Source organism: Vicugna pacos, chromosome 7, assembly GCF_048564905.1.
Source record: "Vicugna pacos chromosome 7, VicPac4, whole genome shotgun sequence".
Lineage (NCBI taxonomy): Eukaryota > Metazoa > Chordata > Mammalia > Artiodactyla > Camelidae > Vicugna > Vicugna pacos.
In genome coordinates, this window is record NC_132993.1 from 29,350,287 (window position 1) to 29,376,889 (window position 26,603).

The 26,603-nt window shown below is 39.4% G+C and overlaps 1 protein-coding gene across 16 annotated transcripts in view; it reads right to left on the reverse strand.

The window, feature by feature from the left end:
- Positions 1-26,603, reverse strand: part of ST7 (suppression of tumorigenicity 7) — a 230,052-nt gene that overhangs the window by 96,855 nt on the left and 106,594 nt on the right. For 14 of the 16 annotated variants that reach the window (XM_072964611.1, XM_072964608.1, XM_072964612.1 and 11 more), the window contains 2 exons: positions 15,136-15,218; positions 5,959-6,118 (listed from right to left, as the gene is read on the reverse strand). In XM_072964611.1, coding sequence (XP_072820712.1) covers positions 5,959-6,118; positions 15,136-15,218 — 243 coding nt within the window. Of the gene's footprint in view, positions 1-5,337; positions 5,513-5,958; positions 6,119-15,135; positions 15,219-26,603 lie in introns of those variants that run through there. The other 2 variants (XM_072964618.1, XM_072964617.1) reach the window with 2 other exon arrangements.

A 26,603-nucleotide genomic window follows, 5' to 3' on the forward strand; every position in this document is an offset into this window, starting at 1 on the left:
AAATCCCTAATTTAAGTCAGAATTAAAATTTTACCTCCAAAAGGTATTTTCCATTCTTCATCAATATCAACAATTTGAGTGCTCTTTAAGAGCACATCCTTAATAGTTCAGTTAAAAATATGCCCCCAATATAATTAACATGCTCTTTCTGGTTCCATCTGTAGCAGTCCATAGTAGAATAAATCTCTACCCACAACTGCTGACAGAAATGTTCAGACCTCAGCATGCATTCAAGAATGCAATTCAAGAGAAAGAGTACATATTGGAAAAACACTTGTCTAGTTCTCAAAGTCTGCCGAACAGATTCCATCCATCCATAGGATGATTATAAATTTCGGTGTGTGAGATAAAAAACATAAAGTATAATGCTTACTACCATCATGGACTTCTAAAATCATGCTCCAAACTTTTCTTCTGTCTTCCCTCTTGCCATTCCCTACCAGAACTTCCCTTTTAGTGATATTTATTTCTTGCCTTTTCCTACTCATTACTCCTCTAGAACACCCACTTCATCACACATAGGACTGTGCACTTAAAAAAATGTATAGAATGGCTATTATGCACTAGTTGCTGCATGAGGTCCTGCGTTACAAAAAAAGACACAGTTGGTGACCTAGAGGAATGTATAGCCCTGGTAGAAAAATGAAAAGGGTATTGAAACACTATCTGGCATCCAAATAAAGAAGCTCTTTGGAAGGAGTAAATGTGCTGAGAGAACCACAGACTTTCCCTTTGTCATAGGTCCTCAAGGAAAAAGAGAACTTAATTCTCAGAGAAACCAAAGGCTCTAAAGTCGCAGGGCTTTTCATCACATGGGAGAAAATGTTACTCTACACCCACTTTACTTAACTCTGTAAACTTTTCTTTCCTAGAATTAAGGAAGTAGAGAGAATCCCCACTCCTAGGGCCTTCAAATATATAAATGACTAATTCATAGCCTAGAAAGTTGTCTTATTTGAAAAAGTTACCATCTCTTCCCAGACTCTAAAATTCAATTATGATCATAATATTGTTGCAGATAGCAGCAACAGCAACTTTTGTCACAGCTATAAGCTTGATTTCCATTGAGCCTTTCTACAAAAAGGCTTAAAGCTTAAGTCACCTACATTCCATACATAAGTGAGTGAGGGGCACAGAATAGGTCCTTTTTATAGAAGTAAAAAATAAAGCATAGGAAAGCAATATAATCTTCTCAAAGTAACTGAGACTAAGGTCTGGCATCCGGACTGCCCAACAATCACCCACCAAATACAACAGACCCATTACCCTGCAACAACTTATTTTAAAAATCCTGGGACTTCATCAAATAAACTTTCCACTAGAGAAACTGCTTTGAAAACTCCTCTGGGGAAATTTTAGGCGCTTTTAAATAATACTTTTAAACATTTTAGTTCTAAAGTACAACATAAAAGGGCCCTAACTAATGTTTCAGCAGATGTATTATAACAGTCAAGATTAACCCTGAGCCAGTCAATTTCTGACATGTGATTCTGCATATATCTGTTAGCTTTGATATCTCAAAAATGAATACCCACATTTCTACATCACACAGGTCAATTTTAAGCAATCATTAAGAGTAACAAAATATACATTTTCTTAAATAGTTAAACTTTAACTGTTCTCCTAACTTGTTGAAATAATTATTTTGAAGAAGTCATTAGATTTAAAGGTACAAAGTAACATGTAGGTAGCTTTCAATTCAGCAAATATATAACTCTCTCAAATTCTTTAATGGAATGAGAAAAGGTATAAGTAGTTAAGAATTTTAAGACCATTTTTTAATCGATCTACTTTATTCAAGATAGTGTACTACTTTCTTAAAGAATATTGCTAATGATGGCTAACTCTTTGCATCTCTCATACATTTCCCATTGATTATTTCTGACCTAAGTCAATCAACTCTGCCAAATAATGTGAAAATTTTTTTAAAAGTTTGTTAAATAAATGTTCACCAAAGACCAAAACTGTTTTAGGTCACCATTCAACTAGAAATCTAATCTATACTAGAACATAAATTTTATTGGCAAAAGATTTTTAAAGATGTAATAATCATTTACTATGAGAATCATTTTCAACATATACATAGATTTTGGCAAGTAAATTGAGTTTCCCCTAATTGAGACTATTAGCAACTCCAAAGGTCCTGGACGTGTAGCAATTTGCAGTTTTGCTGATGGATATGTCTGAAATGCAAGCACTGAAAGGCCAGGGTATAAAACCGAGTCACTGAGCTAGTAAGTTGGCGTAGCTGAACCCTCCACCATATCTCCCTGTGGAGGTCTTAGGATATATCTTTATAATCTACCTGAGTTTCTTCATCTCCATTGCTTTTCTTTAATTTCTTAACCTATATTTAATCAGTGCTTAAGCTGCCTCTAATGATGAAATGAAACTTAATTTAGAATTCTTGGTGAAATTCTTATTAAAATTTTTATATATAAAATGTATCTATGACATTTATTTATCTTATATGGATTAGATTAATAATGAGATTAAAATGAGATGATTTGTGACTGGAAGCCAAGTGACTGTAATCAGAGTTTGTCTAAAGATCCAGTTCTATGCAAGAGGCTATTAAATTGTCTAGAGAATTTAAATTTGACTTTGGCAAGGATACTTCTCATGTGATGGAGCACCCTGTATGTTTCTAAATATCTTGAAGAAGGTGAACACTACAAACCTTTGTTTTTATGGCATCTAATTTGACAATAAGGCAAATTAACAAACAGATATTCCCATGAACCCAAAGTCAGAATATGACTGGACCCTGAGAATCCCTTTAAGACAGGGAGGAGCTGGGTACATTTTAAGTCTCTATGCATATCATCAGTTCATAAGTTAAGCTGAATTAAGAAATGGCAGCAACAAACATGGTGACATGGAAAATATATCAGCAGGGTTTATCAGAAACTGTATTTGGAAGAAAAACAGCAAAATAGCTCCCAAATAAGGCAAGACAAGGGAAACGTTCGTAAGTATTAACCTAAGCCAAACAATCTGAAATTTGCTACATTGAGAAGCTGTATAATTAACTACCTTTCTCCTCTGACAGAGCACAGCAAACCTTGAGAGGGTCTGCTCTCAGGCCAATATGCACAGATCCAAACGTTAAACAATGTATGAATCAGCCCTGTAACAATGACAACTTTCTCACTCCCCATTTTCCCACCCCAAATTATTCTTAGATAGGTCAGATCTTTCAGTTTAATCAAAACAAATGATTCTTTAAGGAAACAGCTACACTATGAGTTCTCATACAGTCCAATATTTATAACTAGTATTTTCTGTTTGTTTTCAGCTTTTGCAATGATTTTGTCAAAAAAGCAATGCCATTTAACTGCCTTTGCCAATGTCCATGGGACTTGGTTAGCTGTGTTTTATTTCAGGTAAGACTCAGCAAAGTTTTGTTTTATGATGCTTCTGTTATTAAGGCAATAGCCATTTTATTATTTTTAAGGCAACAGAAATTTTTTAACGAATTCCTCTGCTTTAAGAATATATATTGATTATGCTCAGCTTTGGACCTTCTTTTTGCTTTATAGTTAGCTGAAACAGACTATGAAATAGAAAGTGATTAAGGGCAGAGATAAACAGAGACAACATACTTTTCTGATATTTTTCTTATTCAAAAATAAAAGTCACCTCAAGAAAAGAGAAGTGGGAAATGGTATTAGTCTCATGGTATCTGGCACCTCCAGACCAACATACAGGTTTGTTGAGCTGAGTTAGTCAAATATTAGAAACCCAAATGTCAAGGAGAAGTGGGCAGATTGAGCCCTAAATAATCCTGGACAAGGTAATTTCCATTTCCCTAAATCTAACTATTTGAACATTGTTATGAGACCAGATCATAAATTCTGTATCTGTTATAAGAAATGAATAAAAATATTGCATGCAGAGTAGCAGACATTCAACGAATACTAGTGGAATTGAATTAGTAATACTATTCAAAAGCTCAGTCTTAGCAAGGTAAAAACTCAGTACAAATAAAACTGGGAATTTCCATGAGCATTATTGTTGAATGTATTTTATAAAGGACTTCAATTCTCCTTTTAAAAACTGCTGTAAAAGCACTAAGAATAGCATCAAGATTTATGCATAGCATAATGCTTATTTAAGGCATCCACAGACAGAGACTATAAGACAACAGTGATGGTAAAGAGAGTATGAACCCTTCATTGCATTAAGGAATGATGTCAAGAGATTTAAATTGTGTAGAGAGAGAATTGTAATGAAAATTAAAATGTACGTACAATAAAAAAAAATGGCCTTAAACGAGGCTGCTATCTTTTCAACCTGTTAATTTTCTACAATATTCCATGCATCCAAAGACTATAGTAACTCAGATCAGACAAGAGCACATTTAATTTGTGGGATCTTCACAGCAGATGCAAAGTGACAGCGTGATGGCAATTATCCACAGCAGGTTATGTGATGGTGACTGAATGATCAAGTCTCCTCATTGGAATAATATGCCACACATATTGGAGTAGGTGGTTAAAGTAATGTTTCACTTTGCTCAGGTCTCTTTCTGTTTCTTTCACAAAGTGGATACATTTATAAACTCCCAAACAATTTTGTCACCTGAGGGGTGCCATCTCTCACATGTGTACCCTTCAGAATGAAATAAACGTGTACACAGAGATGCCCATTACCACTCATGGCTGGCTTGGTGAGGGGTCCATTGGAAGAGCATTGACTCAACATCAGGAATAAAATATATACACAATGCTCCTTGACGTCGATCACCTGGCTACACAGTTATGAAATATGAACTGAGTCATTCTAGGAAGGAAAGAAAAAAGATCTAACCTATCTCTTTACTTTCTTCCTCTTCATCTTTCAAGTCTTAGAACTAATGCCCTTTCTTTCAAGAAGCAAACTTCGTCCACCAATTTGGATCAGGAGTCTCTCCTTTGTACCTCATAGCATTGCACGCTTCCTCAGATAATCAAAGCACTTAACACCTTGTCTCCTTCAACAGACACAAGAGTTCAATGGGGACAAGAACTTTGACAGTTTTTGAAATCACAATATTCATGAGAACCTGTACAAGGCCAGGTTTATATTAGGGACTTAGGAAATGTTTACTGAGCTGATGAGGAGACCAAGCCAGAAAATTGTATCTGTCCCTCTTCTTTTATGAGTGGAGAAATTACAGGCCTTGCATGCCCTCATTCGTTCATTCACTGAGTTTCAATGATCTAGTAGACAGTATGCAAAATGCTAACAATATGGAAATAAAGCAGTATGTTTAAAAATTACAGTACAATTTAATAAATGTTGCTAAGATAAAAATATGAGTCGGCGAAGGTGGAGAGAGATTATACAGCTTACCAGAGAGGGCCTCCCAAGAGGTAACATTTGAATTGGGCTGTGAAACGTAAGCAAGCATGGAGAAAGGAAGACAGACTTCTGGGCAGAGGGTCATGAAAAAACATGGCTTGTTCAAGAAACGAAGAGGAGGGGGATGAGATTGTGACAGAATCTAAAGCTGGCAAGATAGATTTGAAGTATCTTATGCTGTGCTATGGAATCTGGAATCTGGAATCTGGAATCTGGGCTTTATCGTCAGTGGCATGGGAACCAATGAAGCATTCTAAGCAGAGGAGTTATGTGATCAGATCTAGTTAGACATAAGATTCTGTCATTAGCATGGAAGAAAATGGATACATTTAACAAGGTTTGAGAAACTAAGGACAAAGAGGCTGGAGACTCAAGTTGGGAACACTGACCTAAATAAGTCAAATGGAAGAAAAAGTAAAATTTAACAAAATGAACATTCCCTTTCGCTGGGATGCTTATACGCTGCTTCTCTGGTAGAAGTTGTCAGCTCCTTGGGAAAATACGTTGCATTTTTCTTTGAAGTCTAATCTTTAAATAATAATATTATTACTATCTTATAATAATTTAGTAAGAGTAAGTAAATAATGCTGCAAACTGAACGACTTCCCATACCTGAGACGCTTTGCCTGTTGGAATCTGAGTCCCCATTACTCGAGTTAGAATTGTTGGAGGAGTTGTTGTCAACCCCTCCCAGAAGGGGGCGCAAGTGGCTTACGGAGACTTGTTCAATGAATGATGTTCCATACTTGCGAAAGTACCACCATTCAAATATCTAGAATAGAAAAATAATAAGCATGATTATAGTCCTTGTTACCAGTTATGATTTTATGATTTTGTGCATGCCCATAAAATATGTTGCATTTACTAATTATATTCACCTTAAATACTGATTTAAACATTTTTATTCCAAACAATTCTTTAATTTATTCTAAAAATTAAGAAGTTTAATAAAGTTAAATACCACTTACATTTTAAATTCTGAATGTTTTGTCCACTTAATACTGGTTTTCACAAAAAAAATCTATAACTACAATCATGGTAAAAGAACATTTAACAACTGTTCATTATTATTTTCCTCCAGATTAACATAATATTCTGATAATAAAATCACTGTAGCTGAAAGATAATTTGAGAGATGAATATAAACAAGCCAGTTTTAGAAGTATGGCTTATGAAATATTCCAATTCTTGGTATTTTATATTCTGATAAAGCCTAAAATTTTTTAAATAACAAATTCCATTAAAAAAAAAAAGCATCTCCTTAGAAAAACAGAAAGAGTGTAAGTCATGCCATTTCATGTATCGATGGCACCTGCCTACTGGGAAACTCAGTACTGTCCCTCCTGCTGAGGTGTGCTTTATAAACACTAGTGTCTGTTGTACATCATTAATGTCTCCTAGCTCACAAGCTTACCAATTGTTATGTACTGTTTGAAAAGGAGAAAAGAAATAACTTTCATTAATAAAAGGAAAGAAGCAGTGATGTTCATATGATGAGACTAAAATCAGGACTCCTAAGCACTGTGAAAACAAATGCCCTCCCGTAACCCTTCTTACCTAGCCCCTGGTCCCCTGTCCCCGCTCCCTACCAAGCCCAGTGAATGCTTCCCCACCACTGTTTGAAGCTGCTCTTCCCACATCCTTTCCTCTCCTCCCTGTCTGATTTGGGATTTGTTCCTTAAGCAGTCACCAAATCACTACACAGGAGAAATTTAAGAATCACATATATATTCCAGAGTCTCCTAGGATAACTATATTTTGATAATATAATATAGAATGTAGAACTAACATAGAATCAATTACCTTTATCCTTACTTATTTCATAAAAACCAGATTTCATTATCTTCTGTGGAATGGGCTTTGGGTTATCATTTAAATATTGATATTTCTATCTTTGCTCCACCAAAAATTTCTTTAAAAGACAGAAAGGACATCTACAAATGATCAGGAGAAACTATCAATCAAACCAAATGTTTACAATCCTATAATAGGACAACTTTATTTAATTTCAGGAGTTACCCCTTTTGACTATATGAATTTTAACATGTTAAGATATTTAAGCAGTTTCACTGGGCAGACAGAGAATAAGATACGACATCTAAGAAGGGATAGGACTAGTCTCCAACGTCTGGAATGCTAAGACCAAGAGATCTTGCTTGAAGAAGGAAGAAAGTTCAAGAATGGTAAATTTATGAACTGGATCCAGAAGGGAGTTTGTAACCTCAGGTGAGTTATTTAATCTATTTGAACATCAGATTTTACAAATGTAAAGCAGAAAATATATTTGTTATTTATCCTTGAGGGTCCTCAAATTCATACTCATATAAAACACCTAAATGCAAACCCCACATCTAATTCACTGCCTGTTGCATAGTAGTTTCTCAGAAGTAACAGCAAAGCTATCATTTCTCACACTGATGCTGTACATGCTGCTCCTTGGCAGCACACCTCCCCGCCTCACGTACTGCTTTGCCGCACCCCTCTTCCTGCCAGTCTGCAGTTAAGGCTGTGCTTAGCATCTTGTCTTTCACTAAGTGGCTGGCTGAAAGCTCTGGAAATCATTGTGGAAAAGGTGTACTGCTCATCAATTTGGTCCTGACCACCCTAAAAGGCACTCGAGATTCATGGCTTTGCCTTTATTAGAAAAGAAGGAAGGCTCCAAAGGACCCAGAACAATGGTCACAGAACTGGCAATCGCTTTCTATCTCTTGTGGGCGAGAGCTGCTTTCTATATTATGCTGCTTGGGCACCTGATAGGCCTTCATCCATTCGGTCACGCAGCACTAAATGCTACAGCACCATGGGCTGCACTCCAGGGCTACAGAGCACAGATGTGGCTCCTGCCATGACCAGTACATGCCACAGACCCACGTGCCTCCCACAGGTTGCTCCTGGCCCAGACAACACCCATCACAAAAAAAAAAACTTTGGGCCTCTTCCAGATTTCTCAGTTCCTCTAGCAGAATCAGAGAATGTCAGCACTAAAAGGGACCCTAAATGACCACAAACAGTTTCATTTATAGATGAGGAATGGGGCCTATACATCAAGGGGCGGCGACCTGACCAAAAGCAAACAGCTAATTAAGTAGCTATTTAGCCCAAAGCCCCAGCTACATGCCACTAATCTTCCTAGGGCCCTAAAATAAAACATCTTTTTATAACTCTCTTGCTCATACAAACAAATACAGACAGATGCAGCCTGTCATTTCCCTTCTCACATCTTCACTTCCGAATGCCCTCCAACTCTAGTCTCTCTTTGCTTTCTTAGCTATCAAAACCAATCCAGAAGTATTCTATCAAATGGGACTGGATAATTCATGCTAAGACATAAGTGACCCATATTAACAAGGTATTTGCATTGTAACAGAGAGAGAGAGACCTTCCACCCAGTATTTCTAGTGCAGAAATAATAGACCTCAATAAAGACAGGGTTATTCATGTAGCTGTTTGGGAGGCAAAGTAGGGACTTCTCCAGCCTGTCCTATCACAGCAGTAGACGGTTTCTTACCCAACACAGTCCTTGATACTAGTATCCCCAATACCCTGGGGCAGGTACTCCAGTATGAGTTAAAGGAGCAACTAGCAAAAGGAGGTAGGAAAGGACTCGAAGCCTTCTTAAACTTCAGACCAAGTCTTCTAATCTAGGGTCTCAGCATAACAACCCACCCCATATCCTGAAAGATGACAGGCTTTCGGCCAGCGCTTCACAGTACTTTTACAGAGCTGCACAGATCCGGTGGGCAGATGGTGTTACTGAACACCCACATATTTGGTGTCACTTTGAATTATTCTCTCTGGTGCATAACCTACAGTGTAAACAGCAAAGCTCTCATAAACAAATTTAGATTTTAAATTTAGTCCTTGGACATGCTAGGAGCTTAGCAGTGTTGCCACAGTGGAACAAAACAGTTCTTAATCTGACTAATAACCTAAAATTAAAATATAAGTTTACAAATTTCATAGTCTCTAAAAACATAATCTCTCTACTCCAAGAATTATACAGATCAAGTCAGATTATAAAGTACCAATTAGGTTTGTCATTTAGGAAGTCAATGGTGGCCCTGTCACCTAGCTGAAAGATAAAAACCCTAATACATCTCACGATAGCCGAGCTGTGTGCCTTGGTTGGTACCTTGATTCCCTGGGGCTCAGTTATCCAATGTGTGGAATAAGGTCATTCAGTTAATGTTAGATGGATAGATGGATGGATGGTTTGAAAACCGGGTGGATGTATGGTTGAAAGGCTGAATGGATGGATGATACGGGCTGGCCTGGTGACTTAATGGGATATTGTCTAAATAAACAGCAGGACCAATGAAAGATTAGTGTTCATTTCGTTTGTTATAAAAAAGAGAGGCCTACACATATTTGTGGAAGAGGAAAGAATCTAGTGGAAAGGGAGAAACTGAAGACGCAGAAGAGTACAAATGACCAAGAGGAATGACACCAAGAGCCCAGAAAGAACGTGTACCTGCCTTGTGAAGGAGCTTCCCCTTCCTGCTCAGACAGAATAAAAAGGAAGCATTCGAATGCTTCCTTTAAATAGATGGAATTTTTCTATTCCATTCATTCCAATAGAAGAATACACTCTATTTTGGAAAATAGGGTGTGACATGAGCTGTTTCACAGAGAAGAAGGCAACAAAAAGATAAAAAGTAGGTAACACTGATCTCACTGGAGATGCAGGTAAGGGTTGTCATCTGACAATAAAGGAAATGGGAATGGAACTGAGAATGTGGGGGTTGAAGAAGTGGTTTGGATCTATACCTTGCAGGACAGAAAGGCCGTATCACTATACTCGGGACCCAGATCACATTTAAAACAAAGATCCATTTGTCAAAAACCCAGTTACTTATGCCCTGTAACCATTACTACATGACAGTAGCAGAGGGAATGATCAAGGAGCACTGGGGCTGGGGGCTGGGGTAGAGATCCAAGTCTGCAGCTGGCCTAAGGTGCAATCTTGTCTCATCTTCACCCTCAGGAAAGGAAGAAACATCTGGCAAAGGCTTAACAAATAAGGCCCTTCCATCTATCTCGCAGACCTAAAAGCTGAATCTCTCCTAAAGATGCCTAGATTCTTCCTATCTAATAAGATCTCCTCTTCTTGAATTGCATGTTCTATATATAAAATACTTCTCTTCACAATTCAGGGAATTTCCTATGCCCTAAATCATACTCAAAGATGCTTCAAGATTTCCACATAGCAGCAACATTGAAATTCCACAACAATTCCTCCCACTAAATCTATGGGAAACACAAAGATGTCACAGCCTGAAACTGGCTAAGTGTTTCCTAAGGATTAAATAGATGATGATATCACAGGAAAGACACAGCAATGGTGGAGACTGAAGAGGAAATATGAAACTGGCAGTCTACTCCCAAACAGAGAGACTGCCAAACTGACACCTGCTTTAAGTCTTCAGAAATATATCTGGTGGTAAATGTTTTTTTGGCAAGAGAGGATCTTCTGGGTTTAAAGGAGATAAACCAAGGCAGTTGGCATGGGTTACCATAATATCCATAACCTTTTTAGTTTCCTGTTAGAATCCTCAAGTATATCCTTTTCTCCATACCATTGACCCTTTCAAAGTCCCTCCCAATTTCTCATGACAGAATTTTCTTTTATTCCTGGGTCCTGTCTGTTCAGCTTAGGAATTCTGAAGAGCTACAGAGTGGGTCTCAGCCTCCTGCCTCCTTGGTCTCAGCCAATGACCCCTCAGCCACCTGTTGGCCTAACCAACTGAGGCAGCTGTGTAAAGAACTCGTCTTCATGCTCTTCCACGCCCTTTCCTGGCTACCTATTGCCAAGGCTTTAAGAAAAGAAAGAAGATATAGAAGTGAGGTTCTCTTCAAGGTCAACAGCCAGTGATCCATCCCCACCTCAGTGTCTGCATGTCCGCAGGATGAGATTTTCCACTGTAGCATTCATGACTGTGGCTCTGTCGGCTCATCCAGGGGGGCAGCTTTCCTCTAGGTCCTGCCCCTAGAGATTCTGATTCAGCTGGTCTGAGGTGTTGCACAGAATCCATCATTTTAAGCAAGCTCCCCAGACAATTCTGACACAGTCCATTAATTTATTCACTCACTGGATCTACGTTCATTCAACAAATATTTCTTAAGCAGTCACCTAGGCATTATACAGTTGTACACAAAAACACAGACACATCCCCAGCCTTTGTGAAGTTTCCACTACAGAGAGGATAAGACCACTAATGTCACAAATTAAATTACAAACTGTGGCAAGTGTTGGCCCGTGTTCTGGATTGGCCAAATCTGACCTAATCAGTGGCTGATTGGAAAAAGAAAAAATGTTTCCTCCAGAGACGTTTGTGGTCTCCCTCCCTCCCCCTTTCTTTTCTCTTTTTCTTTCTTTTCTTTTTCTTTTCCTTCTCTCCTCTACGCTTCCTTATCTACCTGACTCATTTCTGTGAGTCTGTTAAAAGGAAAACATCAACCACTGAACACTGCTACTCCCCATCTTCCTAGTCAACAAGTTTATAAGAAGCAGAATAATCCTGAGACAAAGCAGTGGAAATTTAAATTCTAGTCTTCACTAAACCTTTATCTAACAAGGCGACATAGGCAAGTCATAAGCTTTCTAGGTGTCTATTCCTTAGGTCTTTACTAGCAAACTGGATGACTTTTGATGCAGGGCTGGAGGGCATGATTTTCAGGTCAAATGCAGGCCAAGTTCTTTAGATATAGAATGCTAAAGAGTTCAAAGGAGCCATAACAATCATCTAATCCCATTCCCTTACTTTTGAATAGGAGGGGATGGAGGGCATGGCCAGACAGATCCAAATCCAAGTATCACCATCTATCTGGTCTATAACTTTGGCCAAAGTACTTAAATTGTGTGTCTATTTATACTCAGCAGCATAAAGGCACTGATTATATCAACCACTTAGAATTTCAATGAAATTAGAATTAGAATTCACTTACAATTAAATGAAATAATATATGCAAGGTGTTTAAAAGAGTATCTGGCACATAGCGGAAAACACAATAAAAGGGCTTTTAGTTACAACTCATTCCTACCTAATTGTCATCTCTTCTACCACTTTCCTGAAAATATAATTCTTTTACACCATGAATTAATTCTTTTATTACTCTCTCTTAATTTTCTGTTTTTATTCTTGATTCTCACTTTTAAAAATTATGCTCTGGATGCCTTTTTCTATATCTATTAAACATGTCTGTATAACACACGAGACCTCTCAAAGGCTGGATAACACCAGTGTCAACCATCTCTAAAGCAGGAGCCTAAAGCTATCAAGAGCTATTCTCACATTGCAGTGGCTTTGCCCTCAGCACAGGTGAAGCATTTTTGAGAAGGCCTTTCAAAATCTTCACGCATCAGAGCTTTTCCTTTGCTCAAAGTTCTACATCAGTCAGGAGTATCTTCTGCTTCCTAGAATGCTGCAAGGCAAATATATCATAAAATAGCACAGCCATGACCACCAGGCTTCAGCAGCTGCACTCCACATGCAAGGAGAAGGCCTCACCAGCCTGGATCTGCAACGGTGAGCACAGTCTAGGGAAACCCCTTTATTTGGAGGACCAGCGAAGCAAGCTGATGGGACTTCACCATCCCTGGGTGAGAAGGGAAAGCAACTGTTGGGTCTCGCTTACCAGAGTGACAGGAAATGACCCGCATTCTGGTAATTAGTTTATAGCCTAGTGAACCCATACCAAGATACTACTAGAACAAAATCCAGACCTGCCATTTGCTCAGCAACCTAGAACTTCATCAGAGAGGCAATGAAATGAGGGATAAAAGCACAGGCTCTGGTGCAAGACAGTGTGGGCTGCAATCCTGCTCCGTCGTTCGCCAGCTCTGTTACTGCCTGTCCAGCTTAGGTACCAGCACAAGGGGAACAACTAGCAATTACCTGATTGTGTTGTTGTGAAGAGTAAATGAGTTAGCATGTAAAGTGCTTAGATGAGTGCCCAGCACAGTAATCATCATGGAGGTAGGTAACATTCTTAGGAGAACATTCCTGAGACAGGAAGGCACAAACAAAAACCCACCTTTCCGCTCCAGAGTGAATTATTGCAATTGCTATGCAAGCTGTATCTAAAAAAGTTCATTTTTTCTCTATTTAATCAAAAAATATTTCAAAGATGTGTTAGAAAATATTCAAATGTTATTTTAAATATAAATGATAATTATTGGATGGAGACTTGTAATACCTCCACCTGCCCCTAAAATATATTGATGCTGAAATGCTTTCAGCACATACTTATGAATAATTTGTGAAGCATGTGAAAGCATGTTCCACATTTGAAGTTTCTTTAGTCCATTAAGAATATTAAGATGGGAACCCAAAGACATAGGTCTGAAAACTGGCTTTGCCACAAACTAACAACATGAGCTTAGTTAGGCAAATCATCTTATAGCTTTATGAACAACTGTCTACAGCGTCCTGACTTTTCTCATGTCCCCACAGAACAGGGAGCACTTCAGAGACACAGACGGGTGTGCAGATCTGCATTTAACAGGCAGTATGGTACAAAGTACTACCATGCCTTATTTCAGCCCATTTGAAGCAGGAGCCCTAACACGCTCCCCCTCTCCTTGGCTTGATCTCTGCAGCCAGTATTGGGCTTTCCATTTCCAGAATGGACTGATCTCTGCAGTCAGTCAGCAATTCCATAACCATCGTGGAGTGACTCTCACTGATGTCCTTCATACTCCTGGTCCAACAATATGAACTTTAAATGTCTCCGCCCTCAAGTCCAGCAGGCCCCACGTTAAAGCAGAGCAAGACTAACCTGAATAGGCTCCGACCACAAAACAATGCTCTCACACCACCACCATCCTTTCAGCTGTTTGCAGGTTTCTGCCCTCAGACATTTCTCCACCTTTTCACTCTGGCTCCTTACAGGTTCAGGCTTATGAAATCCTCCACTGTTCTAGGTTCATCTATGCTCTTGTTCCACATTTTTGTGCCTTTCTTCTCTAAAAATTTCGTTTTTCTACTTATCATTCTCAACTTGGAAATCTTGACAGAAATCTTTTCTTGTCCCTCTCTCTATAATAATTACTAATCACAGCATTGTCGGTAGAGGAAAAAAAGCGTTCTAAAACCTCTTTCTCCTTAAAGGACTTCAATATAAATTTAACCATATTAGAATGATTCTACAAGTTTAGATGGTCCCTTTTAAGGTCACTTAAATTAATGACAACTACTTCAGGTGTTACAACGTCACACCGATAACTACGTTAGAGCGTAAGGTAATGGAGCCTGAGAGACCATTATCTTTATTGCTTATTGCCTAGTCAGGATTTTTTTAAGGAAGCAATAGGGAAATAAATGTACATTTTAAAAGCAAAGAAGATGAAAGGGAAAACTGAGAATTCCACATCCATGTCAATACATTTAAATAAACTGAGCTATACTTCTACTGATCTAGATTATGCCCAAAAATCCACTTTGAAGGGTAATGAAAAAAGTTTAGTTTAAACTGAGTCACTCATTTTACAGTATCTTAGACATCAGAATTTGACACAGAATTATGTCTTCCTTTATTTCCCATTTTGTTTACATGTTGTTTTTCCCTTCAACAGAAGTAATATATGACTGTTTAAAATTTTTTTTCAAATATTTTAGAAATAAGGTGACCTGGAGAGTGAAAGGCCTCTGTCCATCCCCCCGCCCAACATACACATGTACAATCATTGCCAGCTGCTGGCACGTACTCTTCCAGCTTTTCTCCTGTACATACATAACATATACATTAGTAATCAGCATATTTTTCAATAGGAAGGATTCCACCACTTACCAAAATAAGCCCTGATATTAGTGAGGAAGTGCCTGTCAGGGCCACGTAGAACTTCGGTGTTAACGTGTTCAAAAACATGCTCACTGAAAGGAAAAAAAGAAGAAGGGAGAAGAACAGGGAATGCATGAATATGTTATCAGTAAAACCAATTCTCATTTTTCTTTCTGGTGCAATCATTTGTTTCTGGTGACAAGAATTATTAGAATCATAGCCAAGTGCCATTAAGATGGTTCAGCATTACACAGGCTCGGAATACTAGGTTTAAGTTATTCATCCCAAAGAAAACAACTACATACAAGAAGGAAGACCAGCTTTTTCATTTCTGCCCCCCAAAACTATTGTGAGTGACTTCCAAGGACTCATAGTCACTAAGGAGTCCAGTCAAAGCTGTCAGTCAAGATGCTCCTGTATGCTTTGTAGGACCCACACATCAGAGTCCTCGAGGAGCCAACAAGCAGTATTTCAACCTCAGAACAGACGAAAAGTAGCCACGGTAAACACTTATTAAAGATTCTAGTGCTATAGTTACTCCAAAAAAAGAAAGGACAAGTTGACAAAAGTTAGCAAATACTAGTATAAAGGTTTTTTCAGCTTACTTACAAGGTCGTTAGACTGCTCGTCAAAATAATTGGATTCAATGAAGAAAACATGAAAAACAAACCACTAAAAATGAATGTGTACCAGCAGGCACCTTCCTGATCAGTTCCTGCCACTCGGTTCACATCAACTATACAGCTGATCTGGTTGTACACTAAGTAAGGGTCACTTATACATTTTATAAGTATATTTTAAGTCACTATTTATATGTACATATTGCATAAAACTTTGACTATTACCAAAACAACTGACCTAAAGGGCTTTTTGCCCACATTTTCACATTTCTTTACTGAGTTTGTTTGTGGAAGGGGATCACATCCAGTCCAATTTTAAGATGAAGGACATTAGAAGTAGGATTTTTATGTCATTAGGGGAAAGGCTTTGGCATTTGTCCTGAGCTCAGCCCAGAAAGCAAAGTCACCAACGTGAGTGGAGATCCCATGCTCACTCATTCAACAAATGCTTCTCTCTGTTTATGAATGAGGCCGTGAACAAAGAATGGAAGCATGAATCAGACACAGTTCCCATTCTCTAGAAGGCCAAAGTCCAGTTGGGAAACAGACAAGCAAACAAGCGATCACCAGACGTAGCCAGGTCCTGTGTAGGATTTTATGAAAACACGTAAAAGGTCTGCACCTCGGGCTGAGAGTCAGGAGATGTCCGGAAGAGTAAGCAGGAGTCACCCAGGCCAAAGTGGGCAGGAGGAGGAAAGGAGGCTGATGTGCGTGGAGACACAGGGCCCGCTCTGAGTCTCGGAGGAAAGAGCACAGCCTTTCCAGGTGGGTGCACAGGTTGAGAAGGGAAGGAGCTTGGGCTCTGGACTCTTTGCAAAGGCACAGATGTGGAAGGGTGCGCGGATTCCATCCTTCCTGGCTACCGGGCATGCTCTCAATAAATCCTCCTCCCCCGCACCCACTTCAAATGAACTGGTTTGATGTGCCTGCTGGTCTGTCATTTGGAAACACCAGAGTCTGGACTAACACAACGTGCTCAGTCAACAGTCACAACTCGGTTACGTGGACTCTTTCAGAGAGGTAGGGAAAGGCAGAGAAGGAGTGGTCCTCCCAGGGCCATGAGGCAAGAGGAGGTACAGCTGAGCTGAGGTGGTTCTGCTTGGTTATTTAAAAAAACCAAAACTGTGATTTGTCATTTCAGTCATAACAGTCAGTAGGAGGAGGCAGATTTCTCTTTTTAGTTTTTTCTTTTTTGGTTAGGGGGACGTAATTAGGTTTATTTATTTGCTTATTTTTATTGGAGGTACTGGGGATTGAACCTAGGACCTCATGCACGGTAAGCATGTGCTCTAATCACTGAGTTATGCCCTCCCCACCCCACCCCGGGCAGATTTCTAAAAGGGAAAAAAATTAAACAAACAATGCTAGTTATAAACCTAGAGCTTGTAACTGCCAAGCTGACTGTGAGGTGCCTCAAATTCTCAAAATTCTCCTCCTCACACTATAAATAATCCCACATTTCCCATTATTTTTTTAAAAAGCCACCAAAATAGAGAATTCACTTTGTTATTCTGTAGTTAAGAACACTCAGATCTTTACCACATACTTTCCAGTAACTTTCTGGGGATAAACTGAACATAGAAGTCAATAAAATCCATTTCTAAAAGAAGGGAAAAGAAGCGCCTGAATTTGAAGTGCTTTAGTAGCCCTAACTCTGCTCTGCTAACTACCCCACAACAAAAGCATAAAGCAGTGCAGGAAAAAGATTTTCTACAGAAAACAGCTGATCCACTGGAGATCAAAGACTCAAGAATTAAAATAAGTGAAAAAAATTGTTTGTTTTATAAATAGGGAAAAATAAACATCCTATACACTCAGTTTTACCTAAGATAATACAGCAACCATAATTAATAATTAAAACATGCTACTTACTATATCCAGTTACAGAAAGCTACTAGAGTTGGGAGAAAGGATGTGGACATTAAAAGAAATAAAGACACAAAAGGGGAATGAGAGAAGTAGAAACGGAAACATTCAGAGAGTGGGAGGTGTTCATTTAATAATCTACTAATTTTATAGTCTTATTGGATATTCTGGCTAAAATCACTAAGACATGGCATTTGGCAATTTTGAGCATTTTTAGCAACAATTAGTACTCACCATTTCAATCTACGTATTTAAAGTTTATTACAAAGTACCTTTACATATTAGAGAACTTAATTCTCACTTCAGCTCCATGAGGTCAACAGTATTATTCTTCTTATTTCACAGCTGGTGGCTGGGCAAAGCCCTGAACCCCAGTCACCCTGCCCCATGAGCTCAGGGCATCACAGGGTACACATGAGGTTATTGCTGGAAAGCGTTAAGGAACAAAATAGCAAAAGCAAAACAGTAGTCTTTCATTAGAAAAGGAGAGGAAGCTCTAAATAAATGATACAAAAAGAGGGATGTTTTTAATACTGTACTTATTTTTACTGCTGGCCCTTAAAGGTAAGTCCACTGTGATCTTATCATCGGGTGTGTGCAGCCCCTGGGTGGAAAGGCAGGAAGCCACCCTGAGAGGGGCATCTAGTTAAAGATTCCCCTGTTAAGCTAAGGAGGGCTGCACACTGCAAATTGGACTACCTTAAACCTAGGAATACCTTGCCCAGTTTCATCCAGGTCACTAGCAATTATTTTTGAAAATATATGAGGGTCTGATAAAGTACCTAAGAATTGGACCAGAAAACTGTGGGGTGTGTAGTTTGAAACAAAAACTGGATTTTCCTGAAATCCACAGACATATCAATATTACCTCCACAGCTGCTGGGGCTAAGGCAAAACAAATTAAAAAACAAAGAGGTAAAGACTCATCTAGCTTTGGCCAGAATAAATTCATGCAATAATACTAATGTCCTACATCAACCCAGACACAAAAATTAATAAGTCAGAACACTTTTCATTTGATCCAGCTAGACACTCTAACAGGTCACTGATCAAAGAATATTGCATCAGTTATTCAAGGGCAACCTCAGGGACTGTATCATGAGGCATTTTGAAGATGCTGAACTTTAACTTGGCACAATCTTCTCATTTAATCAATGAGTAAATGGGAAGGAATTAAGCATGGCTCTGAGAAGAAACTAGACAGGAGGGGTGGGTACATGGACTGAAAACTAAACGGCCTCTCTGGATCACAGAAGAGAGGAGGTAAGAAGATAACACAACAGGTCAACTGTGGGAAGTGAAGATTTGTTCCTGGAAGCAGGGAACTAGGGTACCAGAGGGCTTACTCAGGAATGACACAGAAGGGCCCTGGAGAAGAATGACACGGAATAGCCCTGGAGGCCTGTCTGTGAGAAGCCAGCCAAGTTTCTGGCCCTCATGACAATAAAAGCCTCCCCCCATATTTTGCAGAGCACAAACAATTCCCAAATTACACTCCTGGAGAAAACTTTCTGTAAAACAGAGTGAGCACATAACCCTTAAGGAGTGTTGACTCCTTAAGAGATACTCCACCTCACACAGAGAAGACCTTGAATGAAGAGGTTAAGGCAGCATCAAAGACTTGGAGGTGCTGATTAGAAAGAACTGAAGATGCAGTGTGATGAAGTTCATGACACCCAAAAATATGGGTCTGCTTTGTCCTGTACTCCATTTAACGCCTTTAATGCAAAAATATGGCATGTGAAAAAATTAGAAAGTTATAACAATCAGCAATCATTGAAAAGGTTAGGAATGAAATCCCTAGGAAGAAGGGTAGAAGAAAGAAGAAAGGAGAGGAGGAGAAGAAGAAGAGGAAGAGGAAGAGGAAGGGGAAGGAGAAGGAGAAGAGATTTTGTGTAAAAGCATTATGCCTGGAAAAGAGAGCAGGGTTAGGGAACTTGGTCTCTAAACGTGAAACCAGCTGCAGTGCAGTGGCCCTGGGGAGGTCCCATGCTCTCTCAGAGCTGCTCCGAGGCTCAGATGAAACAGGCATTCCCTCATAACTTCAGTACATACTGGCTGAGTGCCCACCCTGCACCAGACGCTGGGGATACAGCAACAAACAGAGCACGTCCCTGCCCTCAAGGGACTCCCCAATGGGATAAGCAAATACACACCAGAGTGACACATGAGGGCACCCAAGGAATTAGATGACCAAGAAAAATGTCTGCCAAGAAAAAGCATCCCATGTGAGACCTGGAGGATGAATCAGGAGCTATCCAGGTGAAATAACCGGTGGCTACGGGGGTGAGAGGACACTGCGAGGCAGAGCTGTAGGGCACTCCACACGGAGTACTGTGGCCAGGAGCATGAAGGTGCATGCCCAGGGAAGGACCGGGAAGGAAAGTGCAGGTGCCACCAGGTTCTGTGGGTTCTGTGGAGGCACTGGAGGAGAATTACATTAGATACATGAAACTGCTTCCTGCAGTGCCTGGCATAAAAATACGTGGAACCTTGCCTGACTAGTAGCGAATAGCCATTCTCAGATGAGACAAATTAAAACAAGTCCACACTGTATCTCTAAAAATTAAAAGTGTTTGCTCTATTTGGTCTCCCCCAAGATTATTTACGGAGGACTTCTCTAACAACTTCATGCAGTGAGCACAGGTACAGTGCAGCCTAACCAAAAGAATACTTAAGAAACAGAGAACTCTGGCTTCCTTACTTTTCTTAGTAAATAAATATAAGTAACATCTCAATACAAGTGAAAATCTGTAGTCCTGAGGCTGTTTCATTATCCATAAAAGAAGAAGAAGATGTATCTTATAGGGTGTTGTGAGAACTGAAGCACCTAATAGCAGACCTCATCAAATAATATTACTGTTGTTTTTATGTTTATGTTCCTCTTCCTTTTGTGATTGGGCATCTTACATTGCTACAGTGTGGGAAGCAGAGGAGACTGAGCTGAATGTATAAATTACCACAGCAGTAGTAGCAGCAGTCATCTAGCATTTACTGAGCATCTTCCATGTACCAAGCACTGTGGTACAGACTGCAGCCCAAGAAGTAAATCCCCGCACTGTGATTTGTCCTTATGCTAAAATGGATGCCCTACAAAACAAATGAAGGGTCAGTTAACAGAAGGGTCCTTTTAACTGGATTCTAGCTGCCTGAGGTGGAACTAAACTCGAGGGTGAGTTTGAAGGCAGCCATTTCAGAAGGCAAAGAAATGACTGAATTCCAAAGTCTACCATGCGATCTGAAATCTCTGATCTCTGCCTTCCTGGATGCTGTGGGAACAATCAATTCAGCCACAGGCCACATGGGAACCATCTGCAATCCTGTTCCTTAGTTTTCTTCAAGTCCCCTTGTGGCTCAGGACATAAGCAATATTAAAGCCTAAACCCTAAAATAACCTAAGCATTCTGGTTTGTAGATGTTTTAACTGCAAGGGACGAACAATCAAGGGCACAATACCTTCCAGGCCCTGACATGGGGACATCAAGGTGGACCATTTCATGCAAGGCAACATTTCTGACTTAGTTACAGAAAGTACACAGAGTTCTGAGCCTACAGAAAGCACAGCAAGGCACGTGCTAGTCTAGTGGGAACCCTCTACCAAACTGTTTTTTCAGACCTCCAGAATGGGTCAGGGAACCCACTGGAATAGTTTAATCCATCACTTGTATTCTTCTATGTGAGAATAGGGAATAGTCTCTTCTTTCATTTCATTATTCTTTCAACCCTACTAACCTCTCTCTTCCTTCCTCTCAGCTTCCATAAAGTAAGGCTACAACTTCGCTTCTGCCCTTCCTCACTTACCAAAGGGCAAGAGAGTGAAAAATGTGAGCTTTAATAGCTTCTTGAACACACAAGCTAATTTTGAACAGATTTCCAGATGACTGCATAGCTTTTAAAATTAAAAAACTTTCCCTTTTTCTCAGAATGACACTGTGGTGGGCAAACCCTAAGGTGCCTCCCAAATGATCCCTGCTTCCTGGTGTTCATATCTTTATGCAGCTCCCTCCCCTTGGATATGGATGGGGTATGTGACTTGCTTCTAACAAACAGACGTGTAAGAGACTATTTTGGTAGCAGACATGCCAGAGATTCTCCTTGCTGGTTCAATGAAGTAAGTGGCCATATTGAGAAGCCTATGTGGCAGTCGACCCCAAGAAGCCTTTAGGGGGTGGCCTCTGGCCAACGGTCAACACAAAACAAGCCCTCAGTTCTAACAGCAACGATTTCTGCCAACAGCCTACTTGAGCTTGGAAGTAGATTATTCCTCAGTTGAGCTTGCAGATAAGATCAGCCTGGTAGACACATTGATTACAGCCTGGTGAGATCCAGGGCAAAAGGCCCAGCTAAACTATGCCTGTACTCCTGACCCACTGCGAGATAATAAATGTATGCTGTTTTAAGCTGTTATATTTGTGATCATTTGTTATGCAGCAATATAAAGCCGATATATAGCCGATACAGCCATGTACAATTCATGAAAGTAAAAATCCTTGTGGACATCTGATAACTCTGGCTAACTGCAGTAAGCCTAGAAAGGGTGTTACAATAAGCCAACTCTGTCTGCCCCGAGAGCTTCTTCTTCCTCAGCTGTTCATAAAATGCAACTTCAAAACCCTGCTACCATGACAACATGTTATTCCACATTCTGATCTGTGATTGTCTCTGCAAATCCAATAATATTAAAGAAGCTCAGAGGAAATTTTTAAAAAAAATATGGATCAAGTATCTTTGTTTTACCCTAGCAAATGATCTTTTTTGCCTAGGCACATTTTAAATATACAACATTTGCATATTTCAAAAAAAGGTCAGTTTTACATCTGTAAAATTGCATCAGTTCAACAGAAGATTAAAGCACACAGGGAGCACATTTTCTCATTTGTTCTTCTGCTTCCCCATCTTTGTCCTTCACCTCTCATCTCCCTGGGCTCTGATAAGGTCTCCAGCTTTTATGCACCACAATTCCCTGGATAAATCCTGTGGCATTTATCCTTGAGAGGAAAAAGACATGGAAGTATATTTTTAGACCTGTTCTTATGGCAAGAAAGCCTCATAAATCACTGTGTCTACTCTTCCCTCTACCCTTGACGTTGCCTTGGCAACTTTACAGGTATACTGTTTCTGCTTTGCTGGGCACCTGACTCTGAAGAGTGGAGCTGAGCACATTCTTTCTTTTCTCAGCTGCAATCTGGGAAACTGTATTCGAGCAGTGTTCAATCTTCGTGGCTCCCTGTCCCTTGCTGGAGGGAGGCCATCTGTCAAGCCATGAAGGACTGTCCAAAGCCCGGTCCACACAAACCTCAGAAACCCAAAAGGACAAGTGAAGCAAGATCTCATATTACCTGTTCCCTTTTATTTATAAGCAGATTGATAATGAGGAACTATACCCTGGTCAAGAACATGAGAGAGACTTGTATAAGTCTTATTACATTTTTAGTTATTTAAAACATGTTTTAATTCAGGGATGAAAATGTATGAATCTTTTTGTTTCTCCTACATTGTTTAACATCAGGAAGAAAAAAATAAAGACATCTTTGCCTCTGATGGGAGAAAAATCTTCCCCACACTTATCCTGCAAAGAGACAGAAGCTTTGTGGAGATATGGTCCTCCAGCCTGCAAGTGCTCACTGTGCCTCCATCAGCCAGCACCCAGCACAGAGCCTGGTCCACAGAAGTACTCAATGTTTGACGAGCGCTGCATGCCTGCTTAAGGGCAGAGTGCTAGGTGATAAAGTTGTAACAACCATTCCCCAGGACTTCTGATTAAAAAAAAAAAAAACTTTCTCTGTCTGGCAAAATTGAAAGTCTTTGATAGCTGTGACCTTGTCTTCTGGGGCATGTGTACATGTCTGTTTCTATCCTCAGAGCACCTGTACAGTGTGTGGTGCTTGTTAGGTAGACTGCATGCCCACTACACACTGATAAATCAAGAAAGTCCAGACATACTTATACATCCTCACACATCAGCAACACTTTGGCTGTGTGGAACCCTCAGAAATGAGTCATTTGGGATAGTTAAGGACCTATCCCATTAAAACCCAGACATTTTTCTTTTCAAAGCAATTTTACAAGATAATCTTTCCAAAAGCACATTACATACTTGACTGAATCTTTAAACAAAATATCCAAAAAATATTTCAATCTTTAAGTGATAGCTCTAAGTCATCAAAATGAACAGAAACTATAGTACTGTGCAAGCATTCAGCAAGGTTTTTAGAAACTATTCACGTGCCCTTTGCCTCCAAAATGAAGTAATCCCAGACTAATGTGTTTTTTTTCAGTTTTTTTATATCATTTTTGTCACCTGACATGTTATCAGGTATTAACTATTATTTGTTGTTGCTGTGTGTTTGCTTCAAACAGCTTTCTCTCCTCTTAAATATGCTACTCAAAAGTCTATTGTTCCTTCAAAGGCAGATAAACAACTTTGGTCATTTAATAAATATTGACGTTTAATATATACCTGACACTGTAAAATGCTGGGTAATACAAAGATATATAATACATAGTTCTTGTCTCACGGAGCTCTGGATTTCATGGAAGAGGCAGACATGGAAACAAATTAGCAGGCAATTCTTATTCTGAAATAGAAAGTTGGTGTTCCTAAATCAGCCTTGGGCTGGGACGGGGGACAGAATGGGCATCAAGGAATGTTCCTTTGAGAAGACGGCTAAGCAGAGTCAAAGCATGTGCACTGGAACCATGTAAAACAAGACCTGTGATCTCCTGGCAGTAATTCTTGGATGCTCATCTGCATGTGCTATCTACATACTGGCCTTTTTGCCTTAGGGCTTGGTGGTTTGAGGAGTTGAAATGACTGGATTGCTGAATTCTAGAAAGGTCCAGCATCACTGTAGTGAGCCCTAATGCACACTGTCATGGAGTAGCTGTTATCAGCGTTAGATAAGAACACCCTCAGTGGTTCTTGCGTTCACACTAGAGTGCTCCAAAAGGCTCCTCTCAGAATCAGCCACGCAAAATGTCCTTGGACTTTTCCATCATCTTGAAAAAATTTTGATTATCAACTCTCGTTCACTCCTCCTTTACTGGAAATTATTTTTTTTAAAGAAGTCTTAATGGTTTGTTTTAGCAAGATTACCTGCTGCGAAGTTCATTACCTAAAAGGCTGGAAAAGAGGTAACTACATAAAAGGTTTCAAAATACTTGTGGCAATAAGCTCTCTGAAGAGATAATTGTTAAATTTAAGATGCATGGAAATAACTAAGAAAGACAAGAAGAATATTAGCAAGAGTAATGGAATAACCACTTATAATCTAAAACACCTTTCAGGAAATGCTCTTTATTAATATTAGCTAGTTCATTCATCAAAAATATACTTAGCTTATAAAAAGTATAAGGCACTAAACTAGACACTGAGGTTGTAAAATAAAATAATATTGAGACTGACCTTGAGAAAGGAAAGTAAGATGCCCACACAAATAATGCAGAACAGAATATGAAACATGTCAGAAGAGAGGTACAGATAAAAACTAGAGGATGAAAATGCTGCTTCCAGCTAGAGGGATCAGAGAAGCTCAATTAACGAAATGTCCTTCCTCTGGGCTTTGTAAGAAGGATAAGTTTTGAACATGAGGTTGGGGAGGAGAAAAGAGAGTGTATGGACCCCAGACAGCTATTACCATACACACAAAGGAACTGGGTTGGAGTACAGGGAGGATGAGGAGAAGCAGTGGGAGAGAAGGCTGGCTCCAAGCCAGGCCGAGAAAACCAGACTTAACACAGCGGACAGTGAGAAGATACTCACCACTCACGAACAGAGATGCGAGCAAGACAGATGCTTAGTGTGTAAAATGTACAGCTTTAGGAGTTATTTCAGAGGGGAGTTCCTGTAATACCACTAGGGTGGGAAGTTGGGCATATTAGATGTTGCAGAGATAAATTCAAGAGGATCTGGCTCTTAACAACGTGACATAAAGGGAAGACTTTAGAGGATGTCGGCAAAGTGAGGCCAAAGTCAAACTCCAAGTGGTTAAAGACCAAGTGGTAAGGAAATTACAGCAGCAAGCACAGGCTACTTCTACAGGAAGTCTGGCAGGAAAGAAGAAAGTTTATCATTAAGTGTGATTTAAGTTAAAAGAAAATATAAATAGCACCTTATGAGTTAGTAAGTGAATTAGGATTAAAACTCAAACCTTTATTCCACGGCAATAAGATTAGCCCTCCTAAGAAATCCAATACTGGTTCCTTCTTATATCAAACTTCAAAAGCTACATGGTCGATCACTGGAAATGTGTCTAGTTTCTCTGAGATTTTTCTTTTTATATATGCCTTAAAGAACAATTAAAACAGAGTGAAGCACTTTAATTCACATGATTTTGAGCTTAACAATTACACAAATGTATATTCCCATTTTATCACCTGGGATTAAATGACAAAACAAAAATAAGTTTACTTCCTAGTCTATCTATTCTGATTTTTTTCACTTTCTAATAATTTCCTTGCTCTGTTTTGAAATCCTCTACTAACTTATAGCTGAAGAGTTTGCCTCAAAGGAAGATAATAGTTTGGGGAAGAGAAGCAACTATAGGTCATGGGCTAGTAAAATTCAAATCTGATTTTAAGTTAAGTGTTTCTTTTTATTGTATTATTCACAAGTTCAATGACTAATTTACTCCTCTTATGAGTGAAAACCCACCCCACAATAGAAGGCCCGCTAGAAGCTATGTTAAGGCTGTTTCCTTTTAGGTAAGGGTGCGTAACCCACAGAGTGAGAAGCCACAGGGCAAACCACTGGACAAGCCAATACTTCAGTGTTCAGCGGCTCCGACTGCCTAGCTGTCCAAAGTAAGCCCTTAGATTCATTATTTTTAATTCCAGAAACTAGACTGGCTTTGCATTTGCATCAAATGACTGGTTACCATTCCAGAGGGCACCTAAAATTATCTCCCCAGGTCCAGGGCTAGCAGCAAATTGTAAGTAGCAAATCACAAATGAACCCAGCTTTAATAATGTCTACACGTGACAGTCAATGGA